The sequence below is a fragment of the Panulirus ornatus genome, chromosome 20 (genome assembly GCF_036320965.1).
Source record: "Panulirus ornatus isolate Po-2019 chromosome 20, ASM3632096v1, whole genome shotgun sequence".
In the NCBI taxonomy this organism is placed as follows: Eukaryota; Metazoa; Arthropoda; class Malacostraca; order Decapoda; family Palinuridae; genus Panulirus; species Panulirus ornatus.
Genome location: NC_092243.1, coordinates 41,505,190 through 41,521,170, shown reverse-complemented (window position 1 = coordinate 41,521,170; position 15,981 = coordinate 41,505,190). Strand labels below are relative to the sequence as shown.

Genomic DNA, 15,981 nt, shown 5'->3' with positions numbered 1-15,981 from the left:
AAGAGAGATGTGTGAAAATAAAAAGAGCGTGGTTGAGAGAGCAGAAGAGGGTGTTTTGAAATGGTTTGGGCACATGGAGAGAATGAGTGAGGAAAGATTGACCAAGAGGATATATGTGTCGGAGGTGGAGGGAACGAGGAGAAGAGGGAGACCAAATTGGAGGTGGAAAGATGGAGTGAAAAAGATTTTGTGTGATCGGGGCCTGAACATGCAGGAGGGTGAAAGGAGGGCAAGGAATAGAGTGAATTGGAGTGATGTGGTATACAGGGGTTGACGTGCTGTCAGTGGAGTGAATCAAGGCATGTGAAGCGTCTGGGGTAAACCATGGAAAGCTGTGTAGGTATGTATATTTGCGTGTGTGGACGTGTGTATGTACATGTGTATGGGGGGGGGGTTGGGCCATTTCTTTTGTCTGTTTCCTTGCGCTACCTCGCAAACGTGGGAGACAGCGACAAGGTATAAAAAAAAAAAAAAAAAAAAAAAAAAAACATACACAGACATACACATACATATAAATGTACATATTCATACGTGCTTGCCTTCATCCATTCTTGGAGCTACCCAGCCCCATAGGAAACAGCATTGCTACCCCTGCCTCAGCAAGGTAGAGCCAGGAAAACAGACAAAAAAGAAAAAAGAAAAAAGGCCACATTTGTTCAGTCTCTGGCTGTCACGTGTAATGCACCGAAACCACAGCTCCCTATCCACATCTAAGACCCACAGACCTTTCTATGGTTTACTCAGACATTTCACATGCCCTGGTTCAGTCCACTGACAGCATGTCAACTGTGATACACAACATCATTCCAATTCACTCTATTCCTTGCACACCTCTCACCCTCCTGTATGTTCAGGCCCTGATTGCTCAAAATCTTTTCTGTTCAAAAGATTTTGAGCAATCAGGGCAATCCTTTCACCTCCAATCTGGTCTCCTGCTTCTCCTTCTTCCCTCCACCTCCAACACATATCCTCTTTGTCAATCTCTCCTAACTCATTCTCTCCATATGTCCAAACCACTTCAACACACCCTCTTCTGCTCTCTCAACCACTCTTTTTATTTCCACACATTTCTCTTACCCTTTCATTACTTACTCGATCAAACCACCTCACAACACAGATTGTCCTCAAACATTTCATTTCCAACACATCCACCTCCTCCTTACAACCCTATCTATATCCCATGCCTCACAACCATATAAAATTGTTCGAACTACTATTCCTTCAAACTTATTCATTTTTTCTCTTTGAGATAATGTTCTCTCCTTCAACACATTCTTCATCACTTCCAGAGAATTCGCCCCCTCCCCCACCCTACGACTCACTTCCGCTTCCATGGTTACATTTGCTCCTAAGTCCACTTCTAGATATCTAAATCACTTCACTTCCTCCAGTTATTATCCATTTAATCTAACAACCCAATCAACTTGTCCCTCAACCCTACTGAACCTAATAACCTCGCTCTTATTCACATTTACTCTCAACTTTCTCCTTTCACACACTTTTCCAAACTCAGTCAGTAACCTCTGAGTTTCTCACTCGAATCAGCCATCAGATCCGATTCATTGGCGAACAACAACTAACTCACTTTTCAGGCCCTTTCATCCCCAACATACTACATACTCACCCCTCTCTCCAAAACTTCAGCACTTATCTCCCTAACCACCCCATCCATAAACAAATTAAACCAGACATTACACACCCCTGCTGCAGACCAACTGTGACTGGGAACATCCACTCTCCTCTCTTCCTACTCGTACATATGCCTTATCCTCTTGATAAAAACTTCTCACTGCTTCTAGCAGCTTACCTCCCACACCATATATTTTCTGACCTTCCACAAAGCATCTCTATCAACCCTATCATACACCTTCTCCAGATCCATAAATGCCACATATAAAACCATGTTTTTCTAAGTATTTCTCATTGATTCATACTGCTTTCTTAGAATCTCATTAATCTTTAAAAGTAAGTTCCATGCTTAGGGAGCCAATGGAGTTTATGGTCCTCACTTTACATTTTGTATATGAGCACAAGGATTTGGGGTTACATCTTATTCATCAATGGCTCTTTCCTCTCCTTCCTTTTATCACTTTCAAATGACATTCTGAGTTTATCGTCAATGTCCCATAATCACGTTTCCTTTTCTTTCCTGGGTGAGCTGTGGATACCTCATGTGTGCATTTCTTTTTCACCTCCTGTATATACCCTTGACCTTTTGTTCTCCCTGGGATATCTTTACTGCATATTTGGAGTACCTAAATGGTCATGTCATTAACACACTCCTCCTCTGTTTTGGTATTTAGCAAGGTTCTCATTATGTCACAGACATCTCACTGATTACATCCACTTATATCATCTATTTACCATTAAAACTGAATTTACTGAATATACCTCAATGGCTAGGTTTAGCATCCAAACTTGTTTTTACTTGAATTTGGCTGTGGTCAGAGTACAGGGTGTTTGAGATTGATATCATATATTAGGGGTACATTATTTGTACAGATTATTAACTCCACAATTGTTATTTGTTTTGGGTGCTTTTGATATTTGTTGGCTGAAGGAGAACTTGTCACATAGTCTGAATAACTCTTGTTTCTCAATCTGTTTGTCTGAGCTGTTTCCACTGTTAATAGTTTCATTGTTGTTTCCCATCTGTCTCTGTATAATGTGTGGTAGACTGTTGTCCCCTAAAACGAAGTATATTTGGGACTTGGTTTCATGGGTAAAGATATAGTTCTATATTTCTTACTTGTTCAGCAAATGCTTGTAGCTTTGCACCTAGTGGTTTACAGATCAGTACATGACCTGATTTGGATTAATTTTGACAACAAATGTTTCTTCTAGATTTGTGGAGTTCAGTTGTTATAAGAAAATCTATTAAAAAAGTCCAACTCCTCTATATGATATTCAAGTCCTGTTGCATCTTTACAGGTTGTAGTTTGGGATCCATACCTCACTATTCACGATGTCTTTCTTACATGCTTTAAGGAAAGCTGCAAATGCTGAATCTGAATTGATTAGCATGCCACTTACACACAGGATTTTATCTGTTCTATATGAGTTAAGTCCCTATATGTTGGAATATATAAAGGATGTTTCATGGCTTCTCTTTGTGTTGTTTTGGAGGGTTAATTTGCTCTGTTCTGCTGAATCTGGAAGAGTACTTTTGAACAATCTTTTGATCTTTAAGAATTCTTTTTTCATAAGAAAATAATCCTTTTGTCAATATGTGATTTGAAAAAGTTATTTTTTACATTAACTAAGAAAAAAGTGTCTATATTAATATCTAATTATGGAAAACCTAGGAAAAAAATTATATTAGATTAGATAATCTAAAAGACAGGAAAGTTTTAGAAATACATATGACATATTGTTTTGAATATATTATTATTTCTAGTTACTGAAAATAGCATGAACACAAAATTGGGTACAAAAGTGTGGAAAAAGGGATCCTATCACCAAATCATTGCTATGCATCAGAATTCTAACAATAGCATGCAGGTCAATAAATGCAACAAAACTAAATACCTCTAATTAGTTGATTAAAATGATATCCAGCTCTAAAAGAATACTATCAAAATGTACTTAAAAGACACAGTAATAATTCGTCTTAGTGAAATCATCCAAGTACAACTGGTAAAAAACTAAAGAAATACAATGACTCACCAATATGCATCCCTTTCTTTTTGGCGCCTTTGTCGGGCAGTGCGAGGTGGAGTTTTCCCAAATTCTTTTAAGTAATGAGCTAGTTCCTCCTCTTCTTGTGAGAAAGAGTCAAAGCTCTCAAGTCTCTCAACATCTGCTGGAACTAATTCATCACTACCGCCAACACTTCTGCAATATCAATTCAGTTTGAGTGCAACAGTGAAAAGATAAATGGAACATGAGCATCAACATAAGGATGTCCTCAAATACATATGATACAGATATACAAAAGACTGAGTACACAAAAGCGTGATTAATATGTTTCCAGTAAAAAAAGATTCATGATTTGACATCTATCAGGGGGTTAAGCAAGGGCTCATCAGATCACACAATAATGATATATAGGATAGCTTTCTGTATTAAGGGGTCTAGGACAAGAACAATGAGTGAAAAAATAAGGAGAATAAAGTACAGAAGTTGAAAAACTCAACTTCCAAAAGAGGTTAAGTGAAACGCTGAAAGCTATAAAAAAGAAACAGAACATACGAGGTTAAGGGGACATGAAGGCACAAAGGTGTGAGGCACATTAAGAACAGGATGTGGACAGAAAGGAACATGATGAAATGACCATTTAAGAAAACTGATTGAAAAGAAAAAGAGAGTCTGGAAGAACATGAATCCTCAACAAAATAAAGGCAAAGACTACAGATGAAAGTCATGAATAAAAACCTCCAAAAATGAAATACATATGAATTAAAGGAAAAAATTCAAGATCATTGGAGAGGGATAAATAAAAATCTGGGTGAGAATGATAACTGCTGTGAAAGGAGGTAAACAAAAGTAAATGTCAGGTGTGTGAAAAGCAAAGGTGTACTAGATTAGCCTGGAAAACTAATGGTGATAAAGGATGAACTTTGTATGAGACAAAAAAAAAAATACTTTAAGGAACAAATTCATGAGGATAATATAAGAGATACAAAAGGATCAGAGGGTAAGAGAGTTTACAATATGTATTAGGCAAAGGAAGATAATTACTAAGGAGTTAATAAGAGCAAAAATTTGCCTAAAAAATGGAAGAGTTGGGAAAACAGATAAGAGTGGTAGGTGAGATAGTGAGGAATAATGGTGAAACTACTGATGAATGGATTTGGAAAGTGCATTTGGCAATATAGATAAGTGGCTGTATGCCTGATTATCAGACAAAGGCACCAGAGTAACTGTCCCATTGATACAATACTTAAACTACTGCAGCCATCAATTTACAATGCATGCTTCACTGCAAATATCAACTGGCAACATAATGGTTCCCAACATCATTTGAATTCCAACCTAATATCTAATTCCACCACTTATCCATAGAGGTTTTGAGCATTATGCCACCAAAGCTGGAAAAAATATTGTATGCCTCTGTCATCCATATGTCATCATAAAAGGTGAAATAAATATTCAAGCTCCCACCCTCTCTTATACAATAAAAACACCAACTAATGAAGATCTATTTATTCTAAGAATAAAGAAATATTACTTTAGTATTACTTTTTGCATTTTGGTAATAAGAAAATTATTGAAATCACAACATATGTGACAAGATAATTCCTTTCATACTTGATGGTTGTTTCCCATGTTAGAGGTAGCACCAGGAACAGACAAAAAAAAAAAAAAAAAAAAGACTTCATTTGCTCACATTCACTCTATCTGTTATGTGTAATGCATCAAAACAACAGCAATGCAGACCATTCAGTGGTTTCCCTTGGCTGCTTCATATGCCTTGATGCAATTCATTCACAGCACATCATCCCCTGTATATCATTTTTTTCCAATTCACACTATCCTATGCACACCTTTCACCCTCCTGCATTTTCAGGCCTCAAGCACACAAGATCTTTTTCAAACCATCTTTCTTTCTCCAATTTGGTCTCCCCTTTCTCCTTAACCCCTCGACTTCCGACACATATATCCTCTTTGTCAACCTCTCCTCACTCATTTTCTTCAAATGTCCAAACCATTTCAGCACACCCTCATCAGCTCTTTCAACCACCCTCTTCTTATTACCACACCTCTCTTTCCCTTTTCTCACATACTTGATCAAACCATCTCACACCACATACTGTCCACAAACATTTCATTTTCAATACATCTACCCTACTCCATACATGCTCATCTACAGCCTATGCCTCACATCCATATAACACTGTTAAGACTACTATACCTTCAAACATACCCATTTTCACCCTACCAGATGAAGAACTCTCTCTCCACACATTTCTCAATGTTCCCAGAAACACAGCATCCTCACCCACCACATGACACTTCTGCTCATACCGTTCCATTTGCTGCTATGTCCACTCCCAGCATCTAAAAAGACTCCATTTCCTCCAAATTTTCTCAGTTCAAACTCACAGCCCAATTAACCTGTCCCTCTGCACTGCTAAATCTAATAACTTTGCTTTCAATCCAATGTACTCTCAACTTCCTCCTTTTAAATGCTCTTCCAAACATGGACATCAACTTCTGCAGTTTCTCAGCTGATTCTGCCAACAGTGTTGTCACTGACAAACAACAACTGACTCATATTCCAGGCCTCCTCATCCCTACAGACTGCATTCTTGTCCCTATCTCTAAGACCCTTACATTTACCTCCCTCACCATCCCATCCTTAAACAAATCAAAAAGCCTTGGTGACTTCAAACAACCCTGCTACAGACAAACCTTCACCTAAAACCACTCATCCCCTCCTTCCCCACTTGCACACACACCTTACACTCTTGATAAAAATTTCTCACTGCTTCTAAAATCTTTACTCCTACACAATATATGTGTACGGCCTTCCACAAGGCATCTCTGTCAACCCTATCAAATGCTCTCTCTACACCCATAAATGCCATATACAAATCCTTCTATTTCTTTAAATATTTCTAAAAACATCTTCAAAGCAAACAACTGATCAATACACCCTCACTCCCTCTACCATCCCCCCCAATCTGATATTCTGTACATGCCTTCACCCTCTTAATTCCCAATCTCCCACAAAACTTATACATTTGTAGCACAAACATTCATTTTGTTCCCCTTGCCTCTATACAATGGTAATATAAGTGCATTTATCTTATCCCCAAACATCTCACTCTGATCAATTCATATGCTGAGAAGCCTAACTAACCAATCAAAACATCCACCCCTTTTTTTTCATATATACTTGATCACTGTTTACCTCATGAGTAAGGTAGTGCCAGTAAACAGATGAATCCACATTTGCTCACACTCATTTTCTAGCATTCATGTGTAATGTCCTGAAACCACAGCTCCCTATCCAGGCTCCACAGACCTTTCCATGGTTTACCTGGACACTCATATACCCCAGTTTAACACACTTGTCCTCTTTGTCAACTTTCCCTCAGTCATTCTCTCCATATGTCCAAACCATTTCAACACACCCTCTGCTCCCTTAACCATACTTTTGTTATTTCCACACATCTCTCTTACCCTTTCATTCCTTACTCGATCAAACCACCACACACCACATATTGTTCTCAAACATTTCATTTACAACACATCCACCCTCCTCCACATAACCCTATCACTAGCCCATACCTTACAACCATTTAATAGTGTTGGAACCACTATTCCCTCAAACATACCCACTTTTGCACTCTAACATTATCTCTTTCCACACATACTTCACTCCCAGAGCCTTCACCCCCTTCCCCACCCTATGACTCACTTCTGCTTCCATGGTTCCATTCACTTCCAAGCTTACTCCCAAGATATCTAAAACACTTCAATTCCTCCAATTTTTGTCCCTCAACCTTGCTGAACCTAATAACCTTGTTATCATTCACGTTCACTCTCAGCTTTCTCATTTCACACACTCCTCCAAATTCAGTCATCAACTTATGCATTTTCTCTCTCGAATCAGCCACTAGTGTTGTATCATTGATGAACAACAGACTCACTTCCCAGGCCCACTCATCCCTAACAGACTGCATACTCGCCCCTCTCCAAGACTTTCATTTACTTCCCTAACCACCCCATCCATGAACAAATTAAACCATGTGGACATCATACACCCCTGCCATACACCAGTCTTCATTGGGAACCATTCACTCTCTTCCGACTTGTATACATGCCTTGCACCCTTGATAAAAACTTCTTACTGATTCTAGCAGTTTACCTACCAAGCCACATATTCTTAAGACCTTCCACAAAGCATCTCTGTCAACTCTATCACATGTCTTCTCTAGATCTATAAATGCCACATATAAATCCATCTGATTTTATAAGTATTTTTCATCCACTGTTTTCAAAGCTAACACCTGATCCTCACATCCTCTATCACTTCTGAAACCACACTGCTCCTCCCCAGTCTGATGTTCTGTCCATGCCTTTATCCTCTCAGTTAATACCCTCCCATACAATTTACCAGTGTACTCAACAAACTTATGCCTCTATAGTTTATCCCCTTCATCCCCTTTGCCCTTATACAATGGCACTATACATGCACTCCCCCAATCCTCAGGCTCTTCACTATGATCCATACATACACTGAATACCCTATCAACCAATCAACAACACAGTCACCCCCCTTTCTTAATGAATTCAACTGTAATACCTTCCACTTCCACTGCCTTGATACATTTCATCTTCCGCAGGTCTTCACCACCTCTTCTCTCTTCACCAGACAGCTTTCCATGACTCTCTCACTTCACATACCACCCTGACCAAAGCTCCCTATATCTCCCACTCTATCATCAAACCCAGTTAACATTCCTTCAAAATAATCACTTCATCTCCTCCTCGCTCCATTCCTACCTGCTATCACTTACCCTTTTGCCCTCTTCACCGATGTTTCCATTTCTTCTCTTTTCTTACACATATTATTCATCTCATTCCAATACATCTTTTTATACTCCCTAAAGTCTAATGATACTCTCTCACCCCAACTCTCATTTGCCCTCTTTTTCAATCCCTGCATCTTCCTCGTGACCTGCTGCTTTCTCTTATACATCTTCCAATCATTTGCACTCCTTCCTTGTAAGTATTGCCCAAATGCCTCTCTTTTCTCTTTCACTAGCAGCTTTACTTCTTCACCCCACCACTCACTACCCTTTCTAATCTGTACACCTCCCACCTTTTGTATGCCACATTCATCTCTTGCATATGCCATCACTGCTTCCTTAAATACCTCCCATTCCTCACTCACTCTCTTCTCTTCATTTCCTCTCAACTTTTGCCACTGTACACTCAATCTCTCCCGGTATTTCTTCAAATGTCTCCTTTTCAAGATCACTTACTCTCACCAATCTCTTCTCCCTAACATTGTTTCCTCTTTTTTGAAAACCTCTACAAATCTTCACTCTTGCCTCCACAAGATAGTAATCAGATATCCCACCAGCTGACCCCCTAAGCACAGTTACATGCAAAAGTCTCTTTTTTACACACCTATCAATATGTAATCTAATTATGCCCACTGACTATCTCCAACTCACATATGTATACCTGTGTATATCACTCTTTTTAAACCATGCATTCCCAATTACCAGTCTTTTTTCAGAACAAAAATCCAAAAGCTCTTCACCATTTCCATTCATAACACTAAATACCCCATGCAAACCAATCCTACCCTCAACTGCCACATTACTTTCCTTCACATCTGAATCACCCATCACTAATACCCGATATCATGCATCAAAACTGTTGACACACTAACTCAACTGCTCCCAAAACATTTGCCTCTCATGATCTTTCTTATGGTCTGGTGCAAAAGCACTGATAATCAACCATCTTTTACCACCAACTTTCAGTTTCACCCACATCAAGCTAGAATTTACTTCCTTGCACTCTATCACATGCTCCCACAACTCCTGCTTCAGGAGTAGTGCTACTCCTTCCTTATCTCTTTGTCCTCTCACCAACCCCTGACTTTACTCCCAAGACATTTCCAAACCATTCTTCCCCTTTACCCTTGAGCTTCATTTCACTCATGCCAGAACATCCAGGTTTCTTTCCTCAAACATACCACCTATCTCTCCTTTTTTCTCACCTTGATTACATCCACACATTCAGACATCCAAATCTAAGTCTTCAAGAAGGATGAGCACTCCCGCCTAGACTCCTTCTGTTTCCTTTTTTAGAAATTGAAATACAAGGAGGGGAGGGTTTCCAGTCCTCCACTTCCACACTCTTTAGCTGCCTTCTACAACACATAGGGAATACTGAGGTAGAATTCTTTCTCCCATACCCCAGAGATAAGTCACCCCCTTTTCTGAGATATTCATTTGCGATAATCCATCTTACTGCATCTCACCTCATGAATGGTTTTCACCACCTCTCTCTTCATCAAACCACTTTCCATGACTCTTTCACTTACCACACCTTCCTGACTCAAATACCTTACATCTGCCACTCTATCAGCAAACACATTAAAAAAATCCTTCAAAATACTTACTCCATCTCCTCAACACTATTTGTAACCACATCTCTATCTGCCTTGAACTACCGTCCAATTAGCCTTACATCAATGTTAGGTAAAATAATGGAAAAATACAATAAAATTGTCACGTTTCTAAAAGACGAAATCATATCAAACAACCAACACGGTTTCAGCTATTAAAGATCCTGCCTGACAAATTTGTTGGAATTCTTTTGTTATCAGAATTGGGGCAAAAAATTACTGTCTTGTGTAGTATCTCTAGATTTCCAAAAGGCTTTCGATAAAGTACCTCACAAGAGACTTTTACATAAACTCAAAGCACATGGAATCTGTGAAGAACTCTGTACATGGATCAAAGACTGGCTTACCAGAAGAAAGCAGAGTGTAGTATTAAACGGTGAAGACTTACAATGGCTAGACGTAATGAGTGGTGTACCACAGGGGTCGGTCCTAGGCCCAATTCTTTTCATGATATACATTAATGACATAGAACTCGGTCTCATATCTAATATCTCGAAATTTGCTGATGATACTAAACTAGGAGGAACAGCTGTACACAGGTGGGAATGCGAAGTGATACAAAGAGATCTCAACTTATTAGCAGTGTAGTCAAACAGACAGCAAATGAAGTTTAATGTAGACAAGTATAAAGTTATGCACTTTGGAGGCAAGAATATACATTACAACTACACACTATTCAGAAACTCTCTAATGAGAGTAAATGAAGAAAAGGACCTTGGAATAGTCATTAGCAACAATATGAAATACACTAAACAGCATCAAGCAGCAAGTAAAAAAAAGACAACAAATGTTAGGTTTCAAAGCCAGGAACATAGATTACAAGACACCAGAAACAATTCTCACACTTTATAATTCTCTAGTGAAACCACACCTTAAATATGCAGTCCAGATTTGGTCCCCAAACTATAAAAAAGAAGAGGAAAAATTAGAGCAAGTACAAAGACAGGCGACAAAATTGATCCCATCCCTTAGAAATCTGGCATATGAATAGAGGCTAAAATGATTGAATCCCTTCTCCCTTAAAAGACACACTCTTCATGGTGACTTAATCCCAGTGTTCAAAATTCTGAAAAAGGTCGAGAAAGTAAACTACTAGCATCTTTTCAAAATGCAAAAAAAATACAGTTGCTATGACAAATGGAATAAAACTCAAACCTAAACGATGTAGTGTGGACATGGGGAAAAGAATTCTTTTCCTATAGGTGTGTTGAGCGCTAGAATAAGTTACTGTCAGATGTAGTGAATGCCAAAACTATAAATACCTTCAAAAGCCGAATAGACAAATATTCTATAAATTCAGATATACTCTGAGAAAAATGCCAGAAATAAATGCATAAATAACAGCAGTAAAGGGCACACTAGAAGGTTAATGTGCAGCAGTAGGGAGTCAGTGATAGCTTAAAAACTATTAAGTGGAATTACATTTTTTTGCAGTTAATTCTTTTTTTTAGACAACCCAATCGTGGGCCAATCAGGATCCTGTTGTCCGTCTTTCTCAAGCCATGTAACCAATGTCACCATATGCTCTCTTATTTTTCTCACACTATCAATTTCCTTCCAAAACATCTTATTCTCCCTGAAGTTTACCAACATTCACTCACCCCAACTCCCATTTGCCTTCTTTTTTAACCACTGCATCTTCCTCTTGACCTCTTGTTGATTTCTCTGCTCATCTTCAAAACACTTACACTGCTTCCTTGTATGTACTCCCCATATATCTCTCTTTTCTCTTTCTCTTGTAGCTTTATCTAACCACTAACTACCCTTTCTCACCTGTCCATTCCCATCTGCATGCCACACACTTCCCTAGCACATGCCAACATTGTCTCCCTAAATAACTCCCATTCCTCACACACCTAAAGCTTCTATTATCCCTACCTTTTGCCATATCACAATAAATTTCTCTTCATAAAAGTCTCTTTTCCAGGCTCTCTTACTTTTACCACCTTCTTCTCAACCATACTGTTTCCTCCTTCAAAAACCTCTACAAATATTCATCCTATTCTCTCCAAGGTAATGATCATACATCCCACCAGCTACCCCTCTCAGCATATTCATATCCAGTGGTTTGTAATCCAATAATCCTTACTTACCATCTCTGCTGCTAACCTACATATATTCACACATATCCCTCTTTTTAAACCAGGTATGCCAAGTCATCAGTACTTTTCCAGCAAACAAACTGACAAGCTGTTCACCATTTCCAACCACCTTACTGAACACCTCCATGCCCCCCCCCAAGTTCTATCCCCAACTGCCACATTACTTACCTTCACACTAAAATCATCCATTACCAATACCTGGTATCAAGCATAAAAACTGTAGAAACTATGACTCAGTTGAGAGTAAATTTGAATAAGAGCAAGGTTATCAAGTTCAGTAAGGTTAAGGGGCAAGTTAACTGGGAGGTAAGTTTGAATGGAGAAAAATTGAAAGAAGTGAAGTGTTTTAGATATCTGGGAGTGGACTCAGCAGCGGATGGAACCATGGAAGCGAAAATGAGTCACAGGACTGGGGAGGGGGTGAAGGGTCTCGGAGTAATGAAGAATGAGTGGAAGGTGAGAACATTATCTTGGAAAGCAAAAATGGGTATGTTTGAAGGAATAGTGGTTCCAACAACGTTATATTGTTGCAAGGCATGGGCAATAGATAAGGTTGTACGAAGGAGGGTGGATGTGTTGGAAATGAGATGTTTGAGAATAATATGTGGTGTGAGGTGGTTTGATCGAATAAGTAATGAATGGGTAAGAGAGGTGTGGTAATAAAAAGAGTGTGGTTGAGAGAGCAGAAGAGGGTGTATTGAAATGGTTTGGTCACATGGAGAGAATAAGTGAGGAAAGATTGACAAAGAAGATATGTGTGTCAGAGGTGGAGGAAACGAGGAGAAGTGGGAGACCTAATTGGAGGAGGAAGGATGGAGTGAAAAAGATTTTGAGCAATCGGGGCCTGAAGATACAGGAGGGTGAAAGGCATGCAAGGAATAGAGTGAATTGGAACGATGTAGTATGCTGGGGTTGACGTGCTGTTAATGGACTAAGCTAGGGCATGTGAAACGTCTGGGACAAACCATTTAAAGTTTTGTGGGGCCTGGATATGGAAAGGGAGCTGTGTGTGAACAAATGTGACCTTTGTTGTCTTTTCCTAGAGCTACCTCACGCGTGTATGGGGAGAGGGGGGGTGCCATTGCATATGTGGCGGGGTGGTGATGGAAATGGATGAAGGCAGCAAGTATGAATATGTACACGTGTATATGTACACATGTCTGTGTAGGTATATATGTGTGTGTGTGTGTGTGTGTGTGGGAGTTTATGTACATACATGTGTATATGGGTGGGTTGAGCCATTCTTTCATATGTTTCCTTGTGCTACTTTGCTAACACGGGAGACAGCGGCTAAGTATAACAAAAATAATATATATCATATCTATTTATTTCATTTATTATACTTTGTCACTGTCTCCCGCGTTAGCAAGGAAGCGCAAGGAAACAAATGAAAGAATGGCTCAACCCACCCACATAAACATGTATATACATACACGTCCACACATGAACATATACATACCTATACATTTCAACGTATACATGAATATACATACACAGACATATCTACATTCTTTTTTATTTATTATACTTTATCGGTCTCCCGCGTTAGTGAGGTAACGCAAGGAAACAGACGAAAGAATGGCCCAACCAACCAACATACACATGTATATACACATACGTCCACACACGCACATATACATACCTATACATCTCAGCGCACACACACACACACACATATATATATATATATATATATATATATATATATATATATATATATATATATATTTTTTTTTTTTTTTTTATACTTTGTCGCTGTCTCCCGCGTTTGCGAGGTAGCGCAAGGAAACAGACGAAAGAAATGGCCCAACCCCCCCCATACACATGTACATACACACGTCCACACACGCAAATATACATACCTACACAGCTTTCCATGGTTTACCCCGGACGCCCCACATGCCTTGATTCAATCCACTGACAGCACGTCAACCCCTGTATACCACATCGCTCCAATTCACTCTATTCCTTGCCCTCCTTTCACCCTCCTGCATGTTCAGGCCCCGATCTAACAAAATCCTTTTCACTCCATCTTTCCACCTCCAATTTGGTCTCCCTCTTCTCCTCGTTCCCTCCACCTCCGACACATATATCCTCTTGGTCAATCTTTCCTCACTCATTCTCTCCATGTGCCCAAACCATTTCAAAACACCCTCTTCTGCTCTCTCAACCATGCTCTTTTTATTTCCACACATCTCTCTTACCCTTACGTTACTTACTCGATCAAACCACCTCACACCACACATTGTCCTCAAACATCTCATTTCCAGCACATCCATCCTCCTGCGCACAACTCTATCCATAGCCCACGCCTCGCAACCATATATATATATATATATATATATGTATATATATATATATATATATATATATATATATATATATATATATATATATATATATATATATCATTAATTTATTTATTTATTTTGCTTTGTCGCTATCTCCCACGTTTGTGAGGTAGCGCAAGGACACAGACAAAAGAAATGGCCCAACCCACCCCCATACACAATGTATACACACACACACGTCCACTCACGCAAATATACATACCTATACATCTCAATGTACAAATATATATACACACACAGACATATACATATATACCCATGCACACAATACACACTGTCTGCCCCCATTCACTCCCATCGCCACCTCGCCACACATGGAATACCATCCCCCTCCCCACTCATGAGTGCGAGGTAGCACTAGGAAAAGACAACAAAGGCCCCATTCGTTCACACTCAGTCTCTAGCTGCCACGCAATAATGCCCGACACCACAGCTCCCTTTCCACATCCAGGCCCCACACAACTTTCCATGGTTTACCCCAGACGCTTCACATGCCCTGATTCAATCCACTGACAGCACGTCAACCCCGGTATACCACATCGATCCAATTCACTCTATTCCTTGCCCTCCTTTCACCCTCCTGCATGTTCAGGCCCCAATCACACAAAATCTTTTTCACTCCATCTTTCCATCTCCAATTTGGTCTCCCACTTCTCCTCGTTCCCTCCACCTCTGACACATGTATCCTCTTGGTCAATCTTTCCTCACTCATTCTCTCCATGTGCCCAAACCATTTCAAAACACCCTCTTCTGCTCTCTCAACCACGCTCTTTTTATTTCCACACATCTCTCTTACCCTTACATTACTTACTCGATCAAACCACCTCACACCACACATTGTCCTCAAACATCTCATTTCCAGCACATCCACCCTCCTGCGCACAACTCTATCCATAGCCCACGCCTCCCAACCATACAACATTGTTGGAACCACTATTCCTTCAAACATACCCATTTTTGCTTTCCGAGATAATGTTCTCGACTTCCACACATTCTTCAAGGCTCCCAGGATTTTCGCCCCCTCCTCCACCCTATGATTCACTTCCGCTTCCATGATTCCATCTGCTGCCAGATCCACTCCCAGATATCTAAAACACTTCACTTCCTCCAGTTTCTCTCCATTCAAACTTACCTCCCAATTGACTTAGACAATCAACCCTACTGTACCTAATAACCTTGCTCTTATTCACATTTACTCTTAACTTTCTTCTTTCACACACTTTACCAAACTCAGTCACCAGCTTCTGCAGTTTCTCACATGAATCAGCCACCAGCACTGTATCATCAGCGAACAACAACTGACTCACTTCCTAAGCTCTCTCATCCACAACATACTTCATACTTGCCCCACTTTCCAAAACTCTTGCATTCACCTCCCTAACAACCCCATCCATAAACATATTAAACAACCATGGAGACATCACACACCCCT

At 39.7% G+C, this 15,981-nt stretch overlaps 1 protein-coding gene across 1 annotated transcript in view; it reads right to left on the bottom strand.

Annotated features, from left to right (window-relative positions):
* The window catches only part of Mekk1 (mitogen-activated protein kinase kinase kinase 4), a 1,037,736-nt gene that overhangs the window by 997,619 nt on the left and 24,136 nt on the right, over window positions 1-15,981 (bottom strand). Inside the window, exon 2 of the mRNA XM_071674802.1 lies at window positions 3,667-3,834. Within this exon, the coding sequence (XP_071530903.1) occupies window positions 3,667-3,834 (168 nt within the window). The remainder of the gene's footprint in view (window positions 1-3,666; window positions 3,835-15,981) is intronic.